This window comes from Rhinatrema bivittatum, chromosome 6 (genome assembly GCF_901001135.1).
Source record: "Rhinatrema bivittatum chromosome 6, aRhiBiv1.1, whole genome shotgun sequence".
Lineage (NCBI taxonomy): Eukaryota > Metazoa > Chordata > Amphibia > Gymnophiona > Rhinatrematidae > Rhinatrema > Rhinatrema bivittatum.
Window position 1 is genome coordinate 343,509,215 of NC_042620.1, and position 18,228 is coordinate 343,527,442.

At 43.8% G+C, this 18,228-nt stretch overlaps 2 protein-coding genes across 5 annotated transcripts in view; one reads left to right on the forward strand and one right to left on the reverse strand.

The window, feature by feature from the left end:
* LOC115094573 overlaps positions 1–15,951 on the reverse strand; it is a 106,347-nt gene extending 90,396 nt beyond the window's left edge. The window contains exon 1 of the mRNA XM_029607768.1: positions 15,824–15,951. The gene's annotated coding sequence lies outside the window, so the exon portion shown is untranslated. The remainder of the gene's footprint in view (positions 1–15,823) is intronic.
* LOC115094572 overlaps positions 1–16,070 on the forward strand; it is a 56,431-nt gene extending 40,361 nt beyond the window's left edge. For 3 of the 4 annotated variants that reach the window (XM_029607763.1, XM_029607764.1, XM_029607765.1), the window contains exons 6-7: positions 1,840–2,005; positions 15,567–16,070. In XM_029607763.1, coding sequence (XP_029463623.1) covers positions 1,840–2,005; positions 15,567–16,017 — 617 coding nt within the window. In that variant the 3' untranslated portion in view covers positions 16,018–16,070. The remainder of the gene's footprint in view (positions 1–1,839; positions 2,006–15,566) is intronic. The other variant, XM_029607766.1, reaches the window with a different exon arrangement.
* The last annotated feature ends 2,158 nt before the right edge of the window (positions 16,071–18,228 follow it).

Here is an 18,228-nt window from a genome sequence, read left to right on the forward strand (position 1 = left end):
TGAGGGTCTGTGTGAGAGAAAGTTGCAAGAAAACCCTACCACCACCTCCTCCTCCTCCTAATTCACAACAATACAGGGCACCTGGAAATCGAACGTTTCCATGTATGCATTCTCCAAAGCATTTTTGTATCCTTATTATTTTTAATTATTGGTCTTTGTGTCTGCTGTTTTGAAATATTTTATTGGTGTCTATAAATGTTGGCTGTTTTGAAATAATCTGTTTTTTTGTTGGTATGGTTTTACTGCTATTGCTTTTATATTTCTTGATTTGTTTTATGAGGACTGGTGATGTCTCTCTTTTCCCTTGTTGCACTGCATACAGAGACTCTGGCTTGTTGCGGTTTCCAATTCAGTTTTTGTCTGCATGCTTCTAGTTATGCTTTATGGTCTCTTTATTCTTTGTTAGGTGAGGGTCAGAACATGTGATTCAGGTGAGGTTTTCTGCTGGCGTGTAGTTTCTGTGTAGGGCTCTATAGCAGCCTGGCTTGGTGCCTTTTCCTAGGTAAGGTGGTTACCGTTTGAGTCCTGGAAGCTGGTGCTAATCTGATAGGGGAGGTTTACTTTATGTAATTTCTGTTCAGAGAGAGTACTTATCTTTCACTTGTGTCATTCTCAACAATAAAAGTAATATGGGGCCTTTTTAAAAATCTGTGCCATGGATTGTAATGAGCAGTGTCACACATGAGAGTGGTCTGCCAAGTGTGTCCAATGGGAAAAGTTTGAGAACCGCAGCTCTAAAGCAATTCTCTGACCTAATGATGGGAATCCAGCTCCCAAAAGCTAGACAGCCATCTGCTGTAAATTAGTCACCTGAAACTGACCTTTACTTTTTTTAGTTGGGAATCATTTGTGAACCACCTGCCACAAAACATTTTTTATGGATATTACCATATTGTTTTTTATTTTCTAGATATGTGAGGGCAAGGAAGAGAGAGAATGCCATTGATTTATGATGAAAAGCACTATGTAGTGTAGGCTACATTTTTCTCTTTCTCTCTCTCTCCAGTGCTAGAAGTAAGGTTTACTGACTGAGTCAACTTTGTTGGCTGTTTAGGCAGCCATCCGGTGAGATAAAGTCCTCTCTGACATAGAATCAATGTTTTCTTCAGAGTTTCTGGGGCATTTAGAAGTAGACAATTGTTGGCCTTAAGAACCAAATGACTCAATCAGTCTTAGCTGCATTTTAATCCTTCATAATATTCTAACTTTGGAATGTTAGTGCTGGTAACTTTTGTGGGTATATTAGAGAAAAAAGAAAACAGCCCGATTTTCCTTTGCCTCTGCAAGAACTGATGATAGTAAGAGAAAGAGAAGGATAAGAACAACCAGTATGACTTGAACATTGTGGCAGGAACTTAATATTTACATTACACCATGATCTGATTTTAACAGAGGGAGTGATTTTTTTTAGTAAATTCATTTTTTCAATAAAACATAGCTGCTCTACAAGGTTTATTACACAATATGGCTTAAAGAAGGAAGTGACATTACCACTCCTTGTTTCTGCTTTTCTTAGGGAAATCAGAATTACCAGTCAATGCATGCAATAGAGTAGAACCAGGACTCCATCTACATGAATGGAGCCTGCTGGTCCACCACTGTAGCTACCGTATAATGTTTATAAATGAATAATTTAATTAAATAGGATAAAATATATACATTTCATAAATATGAACAGAAACACTCTCGCAGATATGTATGTACAGTATCGTTAAGTGATTGCAGGTGAAAAGAACCTTTGCTTGTTTCTGAGCAAGAATAGACCCTGGTACACTTCTTTAGCATGTATGATACCTCCTCACCCTGCTTTTTCAACTGATTTTATTCATTTCTGGTTAGAATCCATAGTAATGACTGACAACAAAACTGTTAGATTGCTATCAGAAGAAATAGAAGTGAGGAAAAAATTGGTGGTGGCAGCTATGACGTCATCTTTGATGATGATATTTATCCTGCTGGCGGTTCTCTTCTGTGTGGTCTCTCAACAACCCAAGAACAATGGAAGGTAAGTATCCAGCCTTAAAAGGCAAGTTCTCTGAGCCACTGCTTTAAGAACTCAGATATTCTTGTGTTTCTTTTCTTCCAGCCCAATTGGCTCTGTCATCTACTAGGGCTCCAGTATCTTGAGCCTTCATTCACAAATACCCAAGTGATTGCCCCCCATTTTTCATAGGGTTGCCAGCTGGCTCCAGATTTTCAGGATGAGTTGCTCTAGTCCTGTTTTGTACCCCGCTCCCTGCATGGACTTGTAATTCTATTTCCTCTATCGGTTTACCTAAGAATAACAAGAGTACAAACCCATGCAGGCAGCAGGGTAAAACATGGACTGGATCGGCCTGTCCTAAAAAATCTAGAGCCAGTTGGCAACCCTACTCCCTAAGGTAGCTAACAAGCTCCGTTGTTTTCAGGACAGGGTGGAATTTGTCGTCCTGCTTTTCATGTATTCATAATTGTTTTTTTAATAGCAAAATTGGAGCTATGAGTCCATGCATGCAATGTGGCAAAACTGGGAAAGGATGAATCTATCCTGAAAAAATGAAGACAGTTGGCGATCCTTTCCTCTTGCCATCTAGCGCCTCCAGGGACCACAAGCTACCAATCCTTCTGCAACCCTGTACAATATGATGGTAAATTTCAAACCAGCGCCTGTGCACACTTTTTCCCACATACACAGGCCCAGGTACGCGATCATTTTATAACATATGCGCGCACTCGCACGCCTGTTATAAAACAGCCTGGCTGCGCACACGTGTGCACCAGATTGTAAGCGGGTGCATGCATGTGCGCATAAATCCAACTTCTACTGTGGAAATCAGAGAATTATGAAAGGGGTGTGTGCTAATGCCAGTTCCAGTTTTATTTATTTTTATTTATTTATAACTTTTATATACCGGCATTCGTAAAAAAAAAAACATCATGTCGGTTTACAGACAACTGAGAAAGGAAATTACAATGATAGATGGAGGAAGGATAGGAAGTTAAAAGGTGACAACTTTACTGTAGAGCCAACGGGCGCCACAGTTATTAAATGAGATTACATGTGGTTAACCAGGTTAGACATAAATTAATTATATACAAGAGGCGACAGAGGGGGGGGTAGCGCGGGGTGGGGGATGAAGCGCATAGGGGAGGCGGGGTGGGGTAGGAACTGTACAAGGGGGCAGGTGGTGGCGATGGGAAGGAGAGGTGGTGACTGAATATCAGGAAGCCATAAAATGGATGGGGTGGTGAGGGAGGGAGGGTGTGTAGGGGGGCGGGGGGACACTGTACTAGGGAGAGGGAAATAATGAGTGTTGAGGAGAAGTCAAATGCTAGGGTTGAGAGGCGTTGGGATAGGCCTGTTTAAATAACCAGGTCTTGATTCCTTTTTTGAATTGATTAAGTGAAGGTTCTAGTCGGAGCTCGGTGGGGAGGGAGTTCCAAAGGGTGGGGCCGGCGATGGAGAAGGCTCTCGCTCTGGTGTTTGTGAGGTGAGCAATTTTGAGTGAAGGGGTGTGGAGGGTGCCCGCAAGGGAGTTTCTGGTAGGACGGTTGGCCTGGTGGAAGTGTGGCATATCTTCGATCCAGGGGGAGTTATTTTTATATAGCGTGTTATGTATGATAGTAAGTGTTTTGTATTGAGAGCGATAGGTGATTGGTAGCCAGTGGAGGTTTTGTAATATGGGAGTAATATGATCAGTCTTTCTTGAGTTTGTAAGGATGCGAGCCATGGCATTTTGTAAGATTTGGAGGGGTTTGATTGTGGAAGCTGGAAGGCCTATTAGCAGTGAGTTGCAATAGTCAAGTTTTGATAGTATAGTGGTTTGCATAACGGTACGGAAGTCATGTGCGTGGAGGAGAGGCTTAAGTTTTTTGAGGGTTTGGAGTTTATAGAAGCCCCCTTTTAGGAGTGATTTGATGTGGGATTTGAAGCTAAGTTGTGTATCTAAGAGAACTCCTAGATCTCTGACAGTGGCCGGAGGTGTGAGATTTTGTGAAGTGTTCTGTTGCAGTTGGTGAATGGATAAGCTGGGTTGATTAGTAATAATTAGGATTTCAGTTTTTGAAGTATTGAGTGCAAGGTGTAGGTTGGAAAGGAGGGCGTTGATAGATGTGAGGCATGTCTCCCAGAAGTGCAGGGTTTCGTTGAGGGAGTTTTGGATGGGGATAAGTATTTGTACGTCGTCAGCGTACAAGAAGAATTTTAGTCCCAGTTTGGATAATAAGTGGCAAAGAGGGAGAAGGTAGATGTTAAAGAGGGTGGAGGAAAGGGAGGAGCCCTGGGGTACGCCTTGTGAAAGAGGAATGTGTGTGGATTTGGATTTATCAAGTTTGACTAAGTACTTTCTGTGGTCAAGGTAGGAGGAGAACCATGATAGGGCTGTGTTAGAGATGCCTATCTCTGCTAAGCGTGATATTAAGATTTTGTGGTTCACCGTATCAAAAGCTGCTGAGATATCTAAGAGGGCTAGAATGTATGATTGGCCGTGGTCCATGCCTTTTAGGATGGTGTCTGTTATTGCAAGTAGGAGCTTTTCCGTGCTTCGGTTTTTGCGAAAGCCGTACTGGGCGGGGTGGAGGATATTGTTATCTTCTAGGAAGTCGGTAAGTTGTGTGTTGACCACTTTCTCCAGAATTTTAGAAATAAAAGGTAGGTTGGAGATGGGCCTGTAGTTTGCTGGATCATTTTGGTCGAGGGTGGGCTTTTTTAGTAGGGGCTTTACGATGGCGAGTTTAAGCGGGTCGGGAACCGTCCCGAAGGTAAGGGAGCAGTTTATGATATCCGCTAACGGTCTTGCTATGACGGAAGGGATAGTGAGGAGGAGTTTAGATGGGATGTTGTCGGCGATGTGGGTGGCTGGCCGCATCTTTTTTAGGATGGCGTTGACTTCCATCGTAGTGGTGAGATCAAGGGATGTGAGGTTAATGTTGTTGGTGGTGGGTGGGAGGTCGATGTGAGTGGGTTTGGGGGGGAGACGATTGAGAATGTTGGTGATTTTGTTTTTAAAGTGATCTGCTAGTTTATTGCATTTCTCTATGCTATTATCTTCCTGGGGGGAAGGAGTGGTGGACTTTGTGAGTTCTGCTACATAGGAGAATAGGGTGGTAGGGTTGAATTTGTAGCTGTGAATTTTTGCTGCATAGAAGTCACGTTTGGCGTGGAGTGTTGCTTGTCGGTATAGGTGTAGGGTGTGTTTGTAGGCTACTTTGAGTGTGGGGGTGGGTTGTTTTCGCCAGGAGCGTTCTTTGGCTCTAAGGTCTTGTTTTAATTTTTTGAGTTCACAGGTGTACCATGGTTTTCTTTCTGTTTGGTTGGGGTTTATTACTTTGTGGATGGTGGGGCAGATGTTGTTGGCTATGTCAGCAGTAAGCTTATCCCATGACAGGAGAGCATTATCTGGGTTGGTGAGGTCGAGGTTTTCACTTACGTTATTGAAGGCTTGGGAGAGTTCTTCTGAGGAGCATGGTCTATGGTAGGAAATTGTCTTTTTGTGTGATTTGGTGTTGGAGGCATTTATGTTGGTGTTGATGTTGAGCTGGGCGTTGATGAGGCAATGGTCGGACCAGGGGATGGGTGTGGTGATTGGTGCATGGGGTGTAGAGAAGCTAGTATTAGCAAAAAGGAGGTCGAGTGTGTGCCCAGCTTTGTGTGTGGGATTGGTGATGAGCTGTTTAAAGCCCAGGGCTTTGAGAGAGACAAGTAGGGTTTCGCAGGATGTGGTGAGGGGGTGGATGTCTACGTGGAGGTTGAAATCTCCGAGTATTACTGCTGGGGTGTCTGGCTTTATATTGTTAGTAATGTATTCAATGAGGGGGGACGGGTCCTGTTCCAGAATGCCGGGGGGGGCGTAGATGAGGCAGACCTGCAGGGTTTTAGATTTAAAGAGCCCAATCTCGAGTCTCGGGGGGGAGGGGGAGTTGGTCTGTAGTTTGAGGTGCAGGTATTTCTTGGCGGCAAGGAGAATGCCACCTCCTCTTTTATTTTTGGGCCTAGGGATGGAGAAGATGTCGTATGTCTGTGTTGGGAGTTGGTTGATGAAGACCTGGTCTGAGTTCTTTAGCCATGATTCAGTAATGGCACAGATATCAGGGCTGGTGTCTGTGAGTAGGTCTTGTAGGATTGGTGCTTTCTTTATGATTGATTGGGCGTTGCAGAGGGTGATGGCTAGGGTGGCCAGACCCAATAGTTGTGTGAGGGGTGTGATCATGATGGGCACTAGTGATTTATGTTGTGTGAGGGTGTGATTGTGTGTTGGGTGGACAATCCTTCGCATGGGGTAGTGTATGATGGGTATAGTGGGGAGACACATTTCAGGAGGGGGGAGGTGGGTCGTTGAAAGGGTAGAGGGTGCTTGTGCTATGGGTAGCGGTTAAGATTCAAGCTCCTTTCAGTGGTCTGATAAGGAGGAGATGTAAGGCGATGGATAGGGTACTATCGTGGCAGGATGTGGTTAGCGTTTTCTGAAAGAATAAAGTACAGATGGAATATGGTAAGTTACAGCGTACGTTTCTCTACACATAGGGAAGGGTTAGGTGACTTATGAGGGTTCACATTGGTTTCAAAATAACCAATTAGGTTACTTGCTGTTAGGAGGATAATGGACGAACCAGCTATTATCATAGTCATGTGAGAAGTTGGTGGAAACCATCAAACATTTAGAGGAAGGATCCCTCAATACGGGAAAGGAATTTTTGTTTAGCCTGGTGTTGCTTGGGCTGGTCATCCGGGAGTTTCACTGTTCATTCCGAGAAAGCGGTGCGGTGGTAATGCTTAGAGATGTCCGAGTGTGCAGGGAGCCACATCTATGTCCTTCTGGGCTGTCTGCAGGGGCTGCTCGAAGGGGCGCTCAAAGGGGCAGGCCCCTTTGTCGCGCTCCTTCGGCGCGTGACGCTAGGCGCGTGACGCTTGACCAGGTTAGATTTTTATAGATGACTCTTTTTTGTGTCGCTCAAAAGTTTTACCACTTTGTCCCCAGTTCACCCCAGTTCACCCAGTTAAAAGAGAGGTCCTCCAACTACCCTCTGGTTTGATAGCCTTCACTCCCCCCCAGTTAACCCCGACCCTTAAAACCCCACAGATCTGCCTAGTTTTCTTTATTTTTTTTAACTTACGCTGCATCCATAGCAGAAGTAATGTTACGGGGCAGGGGGCTATGGTGCATACTGGGTCGCATCAGAATTTATGCCGCACATCTTTGGTTCAGGCCCGGAAATGCCCATGCACCTCCCGGACCACACCCCCACCCCTTTTTAAAAAAACTTTCAAGATATGCGCGCTGTGGGAGAGATATCTCTGTGGCTTTTAAGATCTGCTCGGCCAACGCAAGCCCTATTTCTTAGCATATCTGCTAATTAATGCCCGTCGGGCTTTTAAAATTCACCTCTATGTGTGCCCTGGTGGAAGGGTGAAGAGCTGTGTGGGCTGCCTCTGCAGCATTCCCACAGCTAGGCCGGTCTGCGAACCCAGAGCCAGGCTAGGGAATTTGAACCTGGATCTCCCAGAGGTCAGTATGGGATTTATTAGACCTGCCCCACTCAGCTGTTTCTTAATAGAATTACACATATTGGGGTACATTTTTAAAAACAGCATGCACGCGTATTTTTGTTCACGCACCAGGCGCAAACAAATGTACACCGGATATTATAAGATACGCACGTAGCCGCGCGTATCTTATAAAATCCGGGGTCGGCGTGAGCAAGGGGGTGCACTTTTGTGCAACTTGCGGGCACCGAGCCCTGCGCGTGCTGCCCGTTCCCTCCACTTCCCCTCCCTTCCCCTATCTAGCCCACCCCCCAGCCCTACCTAAATCCCCCTACTAACCTTTATCCGTGAAGTTACGCCTGCCTCCGGGCAGTCGTAACTTATGCACGCCGGCTGTCTGCTGCCGCGGCAGGTCCCAACACAGGCCGCTGTGTCGAGGCACTCGGCCACGCCCCTGGACCGCCCCCACACCCCCAAACACGCCTCCAAGCCGACACCGCGCCCCCTGGCCACGCCCCCGACCGCCCCTTTTTGCAAGCCCCGGGACTTACGCGCGTCTCGGGGCTTGCGCGCGCCGCCGAGCCTATGCAAAATAGGCTCGGCGCATGCAGGGGTTTTTTTTAAGGGTGCATAACTTGTGCTCGTAAGCCTTTTAAAATCCAGCCCATTTTGTTTGTCTATGCTCTGCAGCATGAGCAACTATTATTTCAAATCCTAGTCATTTATGGAATACATAACTGCACCACACATTCCAAAAACAAGTTGTGCGATAAATGACTTCACTAGACGTTGACGTTCAAAATGATACAAAATTGCTGAATGATAACATTCATCTTAAAAAAAAATAGCAGTAACTTTAATTTCTGAGGCTGACCCATTTTCTCCATGATAATGAGTAGGTGAAAACCTTAACTAAATCAGGCCTAATAACCCATTCTTATAGTTTATCAGGAAACAAGGGAGGCAAAGGGAAGAATAATTATTTTCCTACAGGGATACAATAAAATGGAATTTTTTTGGGGAAAAAAAAACAAATGATCAAATGAATATTTTTCGAAGGGTCTCAACTTATTTTGTACTTTACTTTTTGAAAAGATTTATTTTAAGCTGCTTCATTAGGGCTAATAACTTAATATATGCTTTATAGGCACTAATCTATGATGGAGAGGTAGCAGCGAATCATCAGATTTGTAACCCAAGCCAGTATTCATACTAGCCTATAAATGCCAAGATTTATTTCTATTTCTAGAAAACTTCATCCAATCAGAGAGTTTAGGTTCAGTAAGAACATTCCACATCCCATTAAAGCCCATTATCTGGCATGAACAAGGGTCGGTGGCTGTCCGAGATCCCTCTTCTTCATGCTCCAGGCAGCAGCATGCAGGGGACAAACGGGAAGGGATAATAATACTGGAGAGGAGAATGCAGAGAAAAGCCAATTGTCTCCGTAATGTTCATTACCATTCTGGCAGAAGCAAAAAAAAAAAAAATGCAGCCCAGCTGCTAGAAGCCGGTAAGTTGAGCTTTCCAGTTGGTTAAGTGCCGGATAATGGGGCTTTTACCGAATAAAATTTATGGAAGAAATCAATACCTATCTCAGCTGTCTCTAGCTTCAGTACATTTTCACATTAAATCTCACAAAGAAATGAGCCGAAAGAGATAGACAGAGCAACTATGTACTTTTCTTCTGTCACTTAACATTTATTCATACATTTTTCATGGAACATCCATTTGTACACTGAAACATCTTACTAAACAACATCCTCTCTCATTCTCTGCATCCTGACTACTCCCCTGCATAGTAGCCTGGGCCTGATTCACTAAGCCTTTTCTCCCCCTTCTGCATCTATGGGAAGAGATCTTGGTGAATCAGGCCCTTGATGTTATTTGGAACTCTCCTTTCAATAAGCAATCATTCTATTTCTATTGATTTCCTCCAAGCTTTAGAACTAAACTTCCGTAAATAACCATAAACTGCAGTTTAAGATTAGCCCCCCTACCATCACTCCCATCACCACTTGCACTTCCCATCCAATTCATTCCCTTCTTAAGCTGCACCCTCTGAATGACTTACAGTCTTTTTAATCTCTAACTACGGAATTTTTACATCCACCTCCAATTCTGTCCTTAGTCCCCCTAGATCTTAAAAAGCCCTCATATCCCTCTCCTTCCTTCAGTCATGAAAGAAGTATATTTTCCATGTTGTTTTTTCCCGCTAGATCTGCTACAATCTGTTTTTGTCCATCCCACCCTAAGAAGCAGCATGTCATCAAGTTCATCTAACTGCATATTCTCTGCTAAACATGTTTTATTTTCTCCCGCTTTTAGCTTTTAGGATCTTTGTCTGACTTTCACAATGTAAACCAATCTGTTCTTCCAGCATCTCTTCAAACCCTTGGACTGATTCTTTTTCCAATTGTATTTGCCTTCTTTCTGCTCTCCACCTTCCCATTATTAGTTGGATTCCTATAGATGCAATCCTAAACTCTCTTCTCATTTTATTACACTCATTTTCAGGTAGTTCATTTTTCATCATTCATCTCATTTCATCACAGATCACACATACAGTAAATATTTCTCTCTTTCACCATCTGTCAACCATATATCCTTTACCGTACTCGGGAGGGATTTAGATAGGGGTGTAATTAGTAAGGATGTACATTCGTTTAAAAAGAATGTACAAAATGTAATGAATAAGGCCAATTTGTTTCACTCAGGGGGCCCAAGGCCCCTCCCTGTACAAATTCACCTGATTTGTCAAGTAACCATGGAAGCAGAAGGCCTAATCCTGATGCTTGGGCCTCAGCCTAGGCCAGAGACCATGTCCAGGCCCGATGCCATGGCCTGGAAACCAGGTCCCACCACCGAGACCTCTGCCTGGACCCTCTCCTACCGCCAGTGTCTAAACTGGAGGCTGGGTCCTGATGACTGGGCCTCAGCATAGGGTCAGGTCCAGGCCTGGAGCTCAGGCCCCAGAGCAGCCCCAACGCATCTGAATTCTTTTCTTCTTCAATTGAAACCATCCAATGGGACCGTAGTGGAGTGTGCCATTTTGATGTATGGCATTGCCTGCTCTGAGGCCTGGCCTCTGGACCTGGGCTTGACCCTAGGCTGAGGCCCAAATGTTGGAACCTGGCCTCTTGGCCAGGCCCTCGCATTAGGCCTGGGTCCAGGCTCCAGCCTAGCCTGAGGTCCAGGCATCGATCCTGGGTCTGGGTCAAGGCTCCAGTATTGGACCTGGCCTCCAGGCTGGTTTGTAGCATTGTAACTGGGCCCAGGCTCAGGCCTATGCTGAAGCCAAGCAGTCAGACTTCATAGGCCAAGGCCAAGGTTATGGTGACCTACCATAGCCCTGGCCTACATAAGGCCGAGGCCAAGGTGTCAGGATCCAGCCTCCAAGCCGGGCCCCTCATCAAGCCTCAGTCTGTGTTGAGACCCCAGCATCAGAACCTGGACTTCAGGCAGGGCCGTGGGGTCAAGCCTGGGCCTGTGCTCCAGCATAGACCAAGGCTTTGGCCCGGGCCTAGGGGCCATTTTTTATTTTTTTTTTAATGTTTGATTTATTTTTTTATCACACGAATGAAATAAATCAAACATTTCACGAACCAAAATTCGTTGGAAGAAAACAAACCAAAAAAATGAAAATACATTTTTTTTCCCTGCACACTCCTAGTTCTTAGAGCTATTGTAGCCCTTTCATTTTCAGTCCATTTGCATTAGCAACCCAATGCGCTAACTGAAAGTTGGCTACAATTCCTGAGTTGCAGCTAACTTTCTGGAAATCAACATGGCTTGAGGTACTTACATTGAATTAGCTATTAATGAGCTGCTTTGCATTGCTTATGAATGCAAAGCAGCTCATTACCATACCCACATTACATTGAAAATATAAAGTGAGATATGTATAATATTGCTCAATATTACCACACTAGGCACACTAGGCACACAGTTAAGAGTATTTTTTGTGTGATAAATGCTTATCATAGCTAACTAGATATACTAAGTGACTTACAATTCCACCCTGCTTTTTCATTTGAGCCCCATGTATTTCATATGGTTATAGCTTGAGGTCATTAGCAGTAAATTTAAAAGACTGAGATTATGCATTCCTCAACATACCCTGGCTTATGAGTGAGGTTGTTTTCTGTCAAGGTCTGTGCAAAATGAACCCATTCAGAGACATTACCCTGAGTCAAGCCTTGCCATATGAACCTTTGGAGCCTCTCATTCATGCAAACATTTCCTACCATACATATCACTGAATCCTTTATCTGATTATTAATCAACTCATGAGTTTTGTGATTTCCTGTTTGTTAACCTTCTAGACTCTCATTTTCCTTTATAGATATTTTGAAAGTTTACAACATGTTCCTCTAAATGCACCCCTCCTATACGTCAGGACTGGGTAATTCTGGTCAATGAACCCTAACGCATGTTATAAAATCTGGGGTCGGTGCCCACAAGGGGGCGCACACTTGTGCACCTTGCGCGCGCCGAGCCCTAGCGGAGGCCCGATGGCTTTCCCCGTTCCCTCCAAGGCCGCTCCGAGCTCCGGAGCGGCCTCGGAGGGAACTTTTCTTCCACTCCCCCCTACCTTCCCCTCCCTTCCCCTATCTAACCCACCCCCCAGCCGTACCTAAATCCTCCCCCACCTTGTTTTCAGTTTTACGCCTCTGGCAGGCGTATCTTGTGCATGCCGGCTGGCTGCCGGCGCACCATCTCCCGGCACAGCCGCTGTGCCGGAGGCCTCGGTCCTGCCCCTGGATCGGCGCCATGCCCACGCCCCGCCCCCTTTCCGCCCCTTTTTCAATGCCCTGGGACATACGCGCTTCCCGGGGCTTGCCCGCGCCACCGAGCCTATGCAAAATAGGCTCGGTGCGCACAGGAGCAGGTTTTCGGGGTTACGCCCGTAACCCTTTGAAAATCTGCCCCTAAGGTTATATTGAAAATCTGAACAGTTAGGGGCCTTTGATCTCTGGATGTGCTCACCTCTGCTATACATGATAACTCTGAGAATTACATTGGCTGCATTCAGAATTCTCTTCAGGGGTAGCCATTTCTGGTCCTCAAGAGCCACAAGCAGGTCTGGTTTTCAGGATATTCAAAATGAATATGCATGAGATAGATTTGCATGCACCCTATCTATTGTATACAGATATATCTTATCCACATTCATTATGGATTTCCTGAAAACCAAGCCTGTTTGTAGCTCTTGAGAACCAGAGTTGACCACCCCACTCTACTTTAAAATCCTACTCCTTACATGTTCTGACATTCACAGCATTAGTCTTGCGTACTTTCAATCCCTGGTTTCTATTTCACTTCTAGTCTTGAACCCTGCCTTTTCAGTCAAAGATTTCTTAAAGTAGCTTACAATAGATCAAGACTAAACAATACAGTTCAATACATCATTAGAATAACAACAACAGAAAATACATGAAACAATAGAAAAACAATAAATAACAAAATCATTCTATAAAATCATATCTAAAATCATATCTAAAAATCCTAATGCGTATTCATTTCTATCTAACCAAAAACAGAACACAAAAAAACCTTTCACCACTGGGGGAGACTAACTTCCCAAACAGAAGTTAATCTAGGTGAGAAAAGCATATGTATATTATAACCTACTTTCTGGGGAAGCTTAAATGACCCAATACAGCACCAAAATCTAAAGAGAATCACCAAAAAAACCCCAAGCCCTCATACTTCCCTCATAATTCCCAAAGGGAAGATCTTTCCTCACTGTTAGGTCAGCTCTTCTTTCCATGGGGCAGAGCTGATGAGTCTACATTGGCAGACGCTACAGTTGGGAAAGAGGAGCTGCAAACCAGTCCCCATTAGATGAGAGCATCTAACAGCTGCTGGAGTGGAGTTGGTCCCAGCCCCTGGTGCTAGGTCAACTCTTCAACCCAAAGACTAATGGGGAGCAGCAGAAGAGTCTGAATCAGCAACTGCTGCAAGCAAGGACACGGGTGGAGCATGTGAGCATCTCTTGGCCTCAGAGCCTATTCCAGTGAAGTTCTGTAAATGGCAGCCTTTCCAATGGTAGGTCCCAGGTTCAGACACACAGACTTGCCAGAAGAAAATGTATTAGCTTTCTGGCCTTTCTGTTTACTGGCATAACTTTGGAATCAGGTATTATAGTGCAGAATTCTAAAAGCTATATTGGTGTGGCGAAAACTGAATTCTTGGCAGATTGTGATACCAATTGGGATGCACATTGTGCTTTCAAGAAAAAATAGGCCTCTTCTTCAAATGTTTGGTGTGAACACTTTCAGATTGTCCTCTCCATTTCCTGGTTGGGATATGCAGAGCAAACACTTTCACTTGGGGGTTTTTTGTTTGTTTTTTTATGGGAGGAGATCATTTTTTCAGTTTGTTTAATGTTTTTGGGGGGTTTGGGTAATTTCCTGACAAAAAAAAGGCATTGAAAAAACAAAAAACACCTCCAAAACAAATAAAAAATGGACCTCCCAGAGTTCCTTCAACCCTCTCTCTTGCCTTGCAAAGACAACCACAGACCTGCCTGGCTGGGCTGAGCCAGGCCTAGCCAGGGCCTTGCCAAAACACTCAAACCCTCCTCCCAAAGGCCAAGGCCTCTGTATCGCTCCATGGTGAGACCGCACCTTGAATACTGTGTACAATTCTGGTCGCCACATCTCAAAAAAGATATAATTGCGATGGAGAAGGTACAGAGAAGGGCAACCAAAATGATAAGGGGAATGGAACAGCTCCCCTATGAGGAAAGACTAAAGAGATTAGGACTTTTCAGCTTGGAGAAGAGACGACTGAGGGGGGATATGATAGAGGTGTTTAAAATCATGAGAGGTCTAGAACGGGTAGATGTGAATCGGTTATTTACTCTTTCGGATAGTAGAAAGACTAGGGGGCACTCCATGAAGTTAGCATGGGGCTCATTTAAAACTAATCGGAGAAAGTTCTTTTTTACTCAACGCACAATTAAACTCTGGAATTTGTTGCCAGAGGATGTGGTTAGTGCAGTTAGTATAGCTGTGTTTAAAAAAGGATTGGATAAGTTCTTGGAGGAGAAGTCCATTATCTGCTATTAAGTTCACTTAGAGAATAGCCACTGCCATTAGCAATGGTTACATAGAATAGACTTAGTTTTTGGGTACTTGCCAGGTTCTTATGGCCTGGATTGGCCACTGTTGGAAACAGGATGCTGGGCTTGATGGACCCTTGGTCTGACCCAGTATGGCATTTTCTTATGTTCTTATGTTCTTATATCCCGAGTCTAGGGATCTACTTTCCAAATGTTCCCAGGCCCATATCCTCTTTTTTTTTTTTTGGTATATTCTCTGTTATGATCTATCTGTCACACCCCAGTTTCTCAGCAGTTTCTTCTTTTTAATCAAGGCCCATTCCATATAGTCATTTAATTTGATTAAGAACATAAGAACATGCCATACTCGGTCAGATCAAGGGTCCATCAAGCCCATATCCTGTTTCCAGCAGTGGCCAGTTCAGGTCACAAGTACTTGGCAAGATCCCAAATAGTAAACAGATCCCATGTTGTTGTTGTGCAGTGCTAAGTAATGGCTATTCTATAAGTCCTACTTGGTTAATAACAGTTTATGGATTTCTTCTCCAGGAACATGTCTAAACCTTTTAGATACACTAACTACATCCTCTGGCAATGAATTCCAGAGCTTAATTGTGCTTTGAGTTAAAAATAATTGTCTCCGATTTGTTTTGAATGTACTAGTTACAAACTTCATGGAGTGTCTCCTAATCTTTGTATTTTTGAAAGAGTAAATAACTGATTTATATTTACTCATTCTATTCCATGGGTAAATCTAAATGAGTCTCAAGACTCAACTCCAGTCTGCCCAAATTCCATGATTATATATTTTCCTGATTTCTCTTTTTTCAATTTAGTCATTCCATTTCCTTCTTATTTCAGTTGCTATGACTTTTATAAAAGTGCTTTGAATAAAAGTATTAAATAAACTAAACTTATAAAATGAATACAGAATTTCTTTTGATAAAACAATGAATAGTGCTTCTTGGAGTCAAACATACCTGTGATACTACTTGAAAAATAAAATACTTATACATTTTAAATGTTTATATTTAGGATTTCCAGTACAGAAGACCCTGATAGACAATTTTTTATTCTGCCTGCTGAGAAAATATCTCCTCTACTGGATTCATTCCGTTCTTCCTCTAACTCTAGCATTGAATCAGCGGAGACGTCTTTATTGTCTGAAAGACCACGCAGGACATCATTTGACGCACAAGAAGAAGGAAATGGGTTAAGAGGCAGCCCTGTAGGACCTCCATCCAGAGATTATTTTGAGACTTCCACTAATTCAAGCACTAAGACTCATTCACCTGAATGTAAAACAGTTTTGATTCCGCCACGAAAGCCTTCTGAGAGGATCCTTCAGATTCCGCCACAAGAGCCTTCCCAGAACCACAAACCTCAAAGGCACTCTATCCGCTTCCGTAAAACATCCATGGTGGCATCCTTGGCATCTGTGGTATCTGCACAGAAAAAATGGAGTTGCGTACCTTGTCTCAATTAAAGGCTGTGTTTTCTTTATTTGACAACAATACTTTCACATGTATTTTATTAAAATATCCACCTTTTTAAATAATTGCTAAGAAAAACCACATGCCATCTGGTATTTATTTTTTTAATTTTAGGGCAAGTCAGGGGACTCCATCAGAAAAATCAGTAACATTGTGGCACAGTATTTTGGATCCAATGTCTATTTATTACACGGATATTTTCCAAACAAAGCAAACTAACTCAAAGTTAGTTGTCTAACTTTAATATAAAGTGCACTGTAATGTAAAATTTAAGAAATAGTAATATACCAGAAGCTATTTTAATTTCCAATATAGTCACAGAATTATTAAACTCAATGGGGTAGATTTTCAAATAGCGCGAATTGGCCTACTTTTGCTGGCGCATCAGGCGCAAGCAAAAGTAAGCTGGATCGGCGCGCGCAAGGCTATTGATTTTGTATAGCCGGCGCGCGCCGAGCCGCGCAGCCTACCCCCGTTCCCTCCGAGGCCGCTCCGAAATCGGAGCGGCCTCGGAGGGAACTTCCTTTTGCCCTCCCCTCACCTTCCCCTCCCTTCCCCTACCTAACCCACCCACCCGGCCCTGTCTAAGCCCCCCCCCCTTACCTTTGTCGGGAGATTTACGCCTCCCTCTGGGAGGCGTAAATCCCCGCGCGCCAGCAGGCCTCCTGCGCGCCGGGACGCGACCTGGGGGCGGGTACGGAGGGCGCGGCCACGCCCCGGACCGCCCCAGGCCGTAACCACGCCCCCGTATCCGCCCCCAAAACGCTGCCAACACGCCCCCTAAACGCCGCACGGTTCGGGCCCGCCCCCTGACACGCCCCCGACACGCCCCCCTCCGAAAACCCCGGGACTTACGCGAGTCCCGGGGCTCTGAGCGCGCCGGTAGGCCTATGTAAAATAGGCTCACCGGCGCGCAGGGCCCTGCTCGCCTAAATCCGCCCGGATTTGGGCGGATTTAGGCGAGCTGTGCTCTTAAAATCCGCCCCAATATTCTGAAACTAAAGTACTGTAGTTTACTGCATTTCTTATATGCACAGCCCTTAAATTCCGTTGGCAGATTTTTCAAGATTCTGCAGCAAGAGTTAGCAAATTCTGTGGCAATTCCATGACAAATTTTCATAATTTTGCATAAAGATTCACATTTCTGACTATGCAAAAAAGGGCAATTTATTATTGAAAACTTCTCATATTGTTTGTCTTTAAACAATATTGAAACTATATGCAAATAAACAATTTACCAAGTACAAAAATCAACTCTTTATCAAGTAAAGACATTTGTTACAAACTTTTAACTATGAAATGTCACTTTTGTCTTGAACTGAAATACAGTGCAATCATCCTGTTTTATATTTTCTTGAAAAAGTCCTCCCCTTTCCGAGTATATTATTTCAGTATCAGTATCAGTAGTTTATCATGCTATTAATTGCACAAAAAATATGTGTACATAAAGAGCCCAGCTTTCAAAACTGTCCGTGGTATACCATTTGCACACATAAGTGGGCCCACAGAGATTTACAATAAACTGTGTGGGCGGGACTTGCACAGTTTATAAAAATACCAGTTCATATGTATATTTGTAATGCAAGAATATGCATTTTTTGTCTACCCATTTTATAGCATTTACACATTTGTACACAATAACTCACAAAAGAATATGGAGGCAGGTGTTTTATAAAGTATGCACATACTTGTTCTGAAAATACTTGCAATACTTGTTCTGAAAATACTTACTTGTGGAGGTCTTGGCAAACTGGAATCACCAGTTTGCCAAGACCTCCTGTAAGGAATGAGGTAAGCGAGAACAAGGTAAAAGTAAAAATAATATGTTTATTGATATACAATCTTAGTAAAAGTAACAATTCTAAGCATTATTGATATACAGTTCTAAGCATTAAAATATACAATCTTAACAATGCTAAGCATTAAAGGTATACAGTTCTAAGCATAAAAATAGTACTAAGCATATACATCTGTGTGTGCACTGTATCTTGGCCAATACTCACAACACCCTTTTAGTCATCAGCCTGGCAAGGAGAGAGCACATCACAGGCGAAGGGGTCTCGTCACTTTGCACGTCTGCAAAGGAGAAGCATCACTTTGCATGTTGCAAAGGAACAGCAGGTTTCTCTCTCTCTCTCTCTCTCTGGGCCATAGCTGTTTGTCTTTTATAGCCTAATGTAAACAAGTGTGCGTGCCAAACTAGA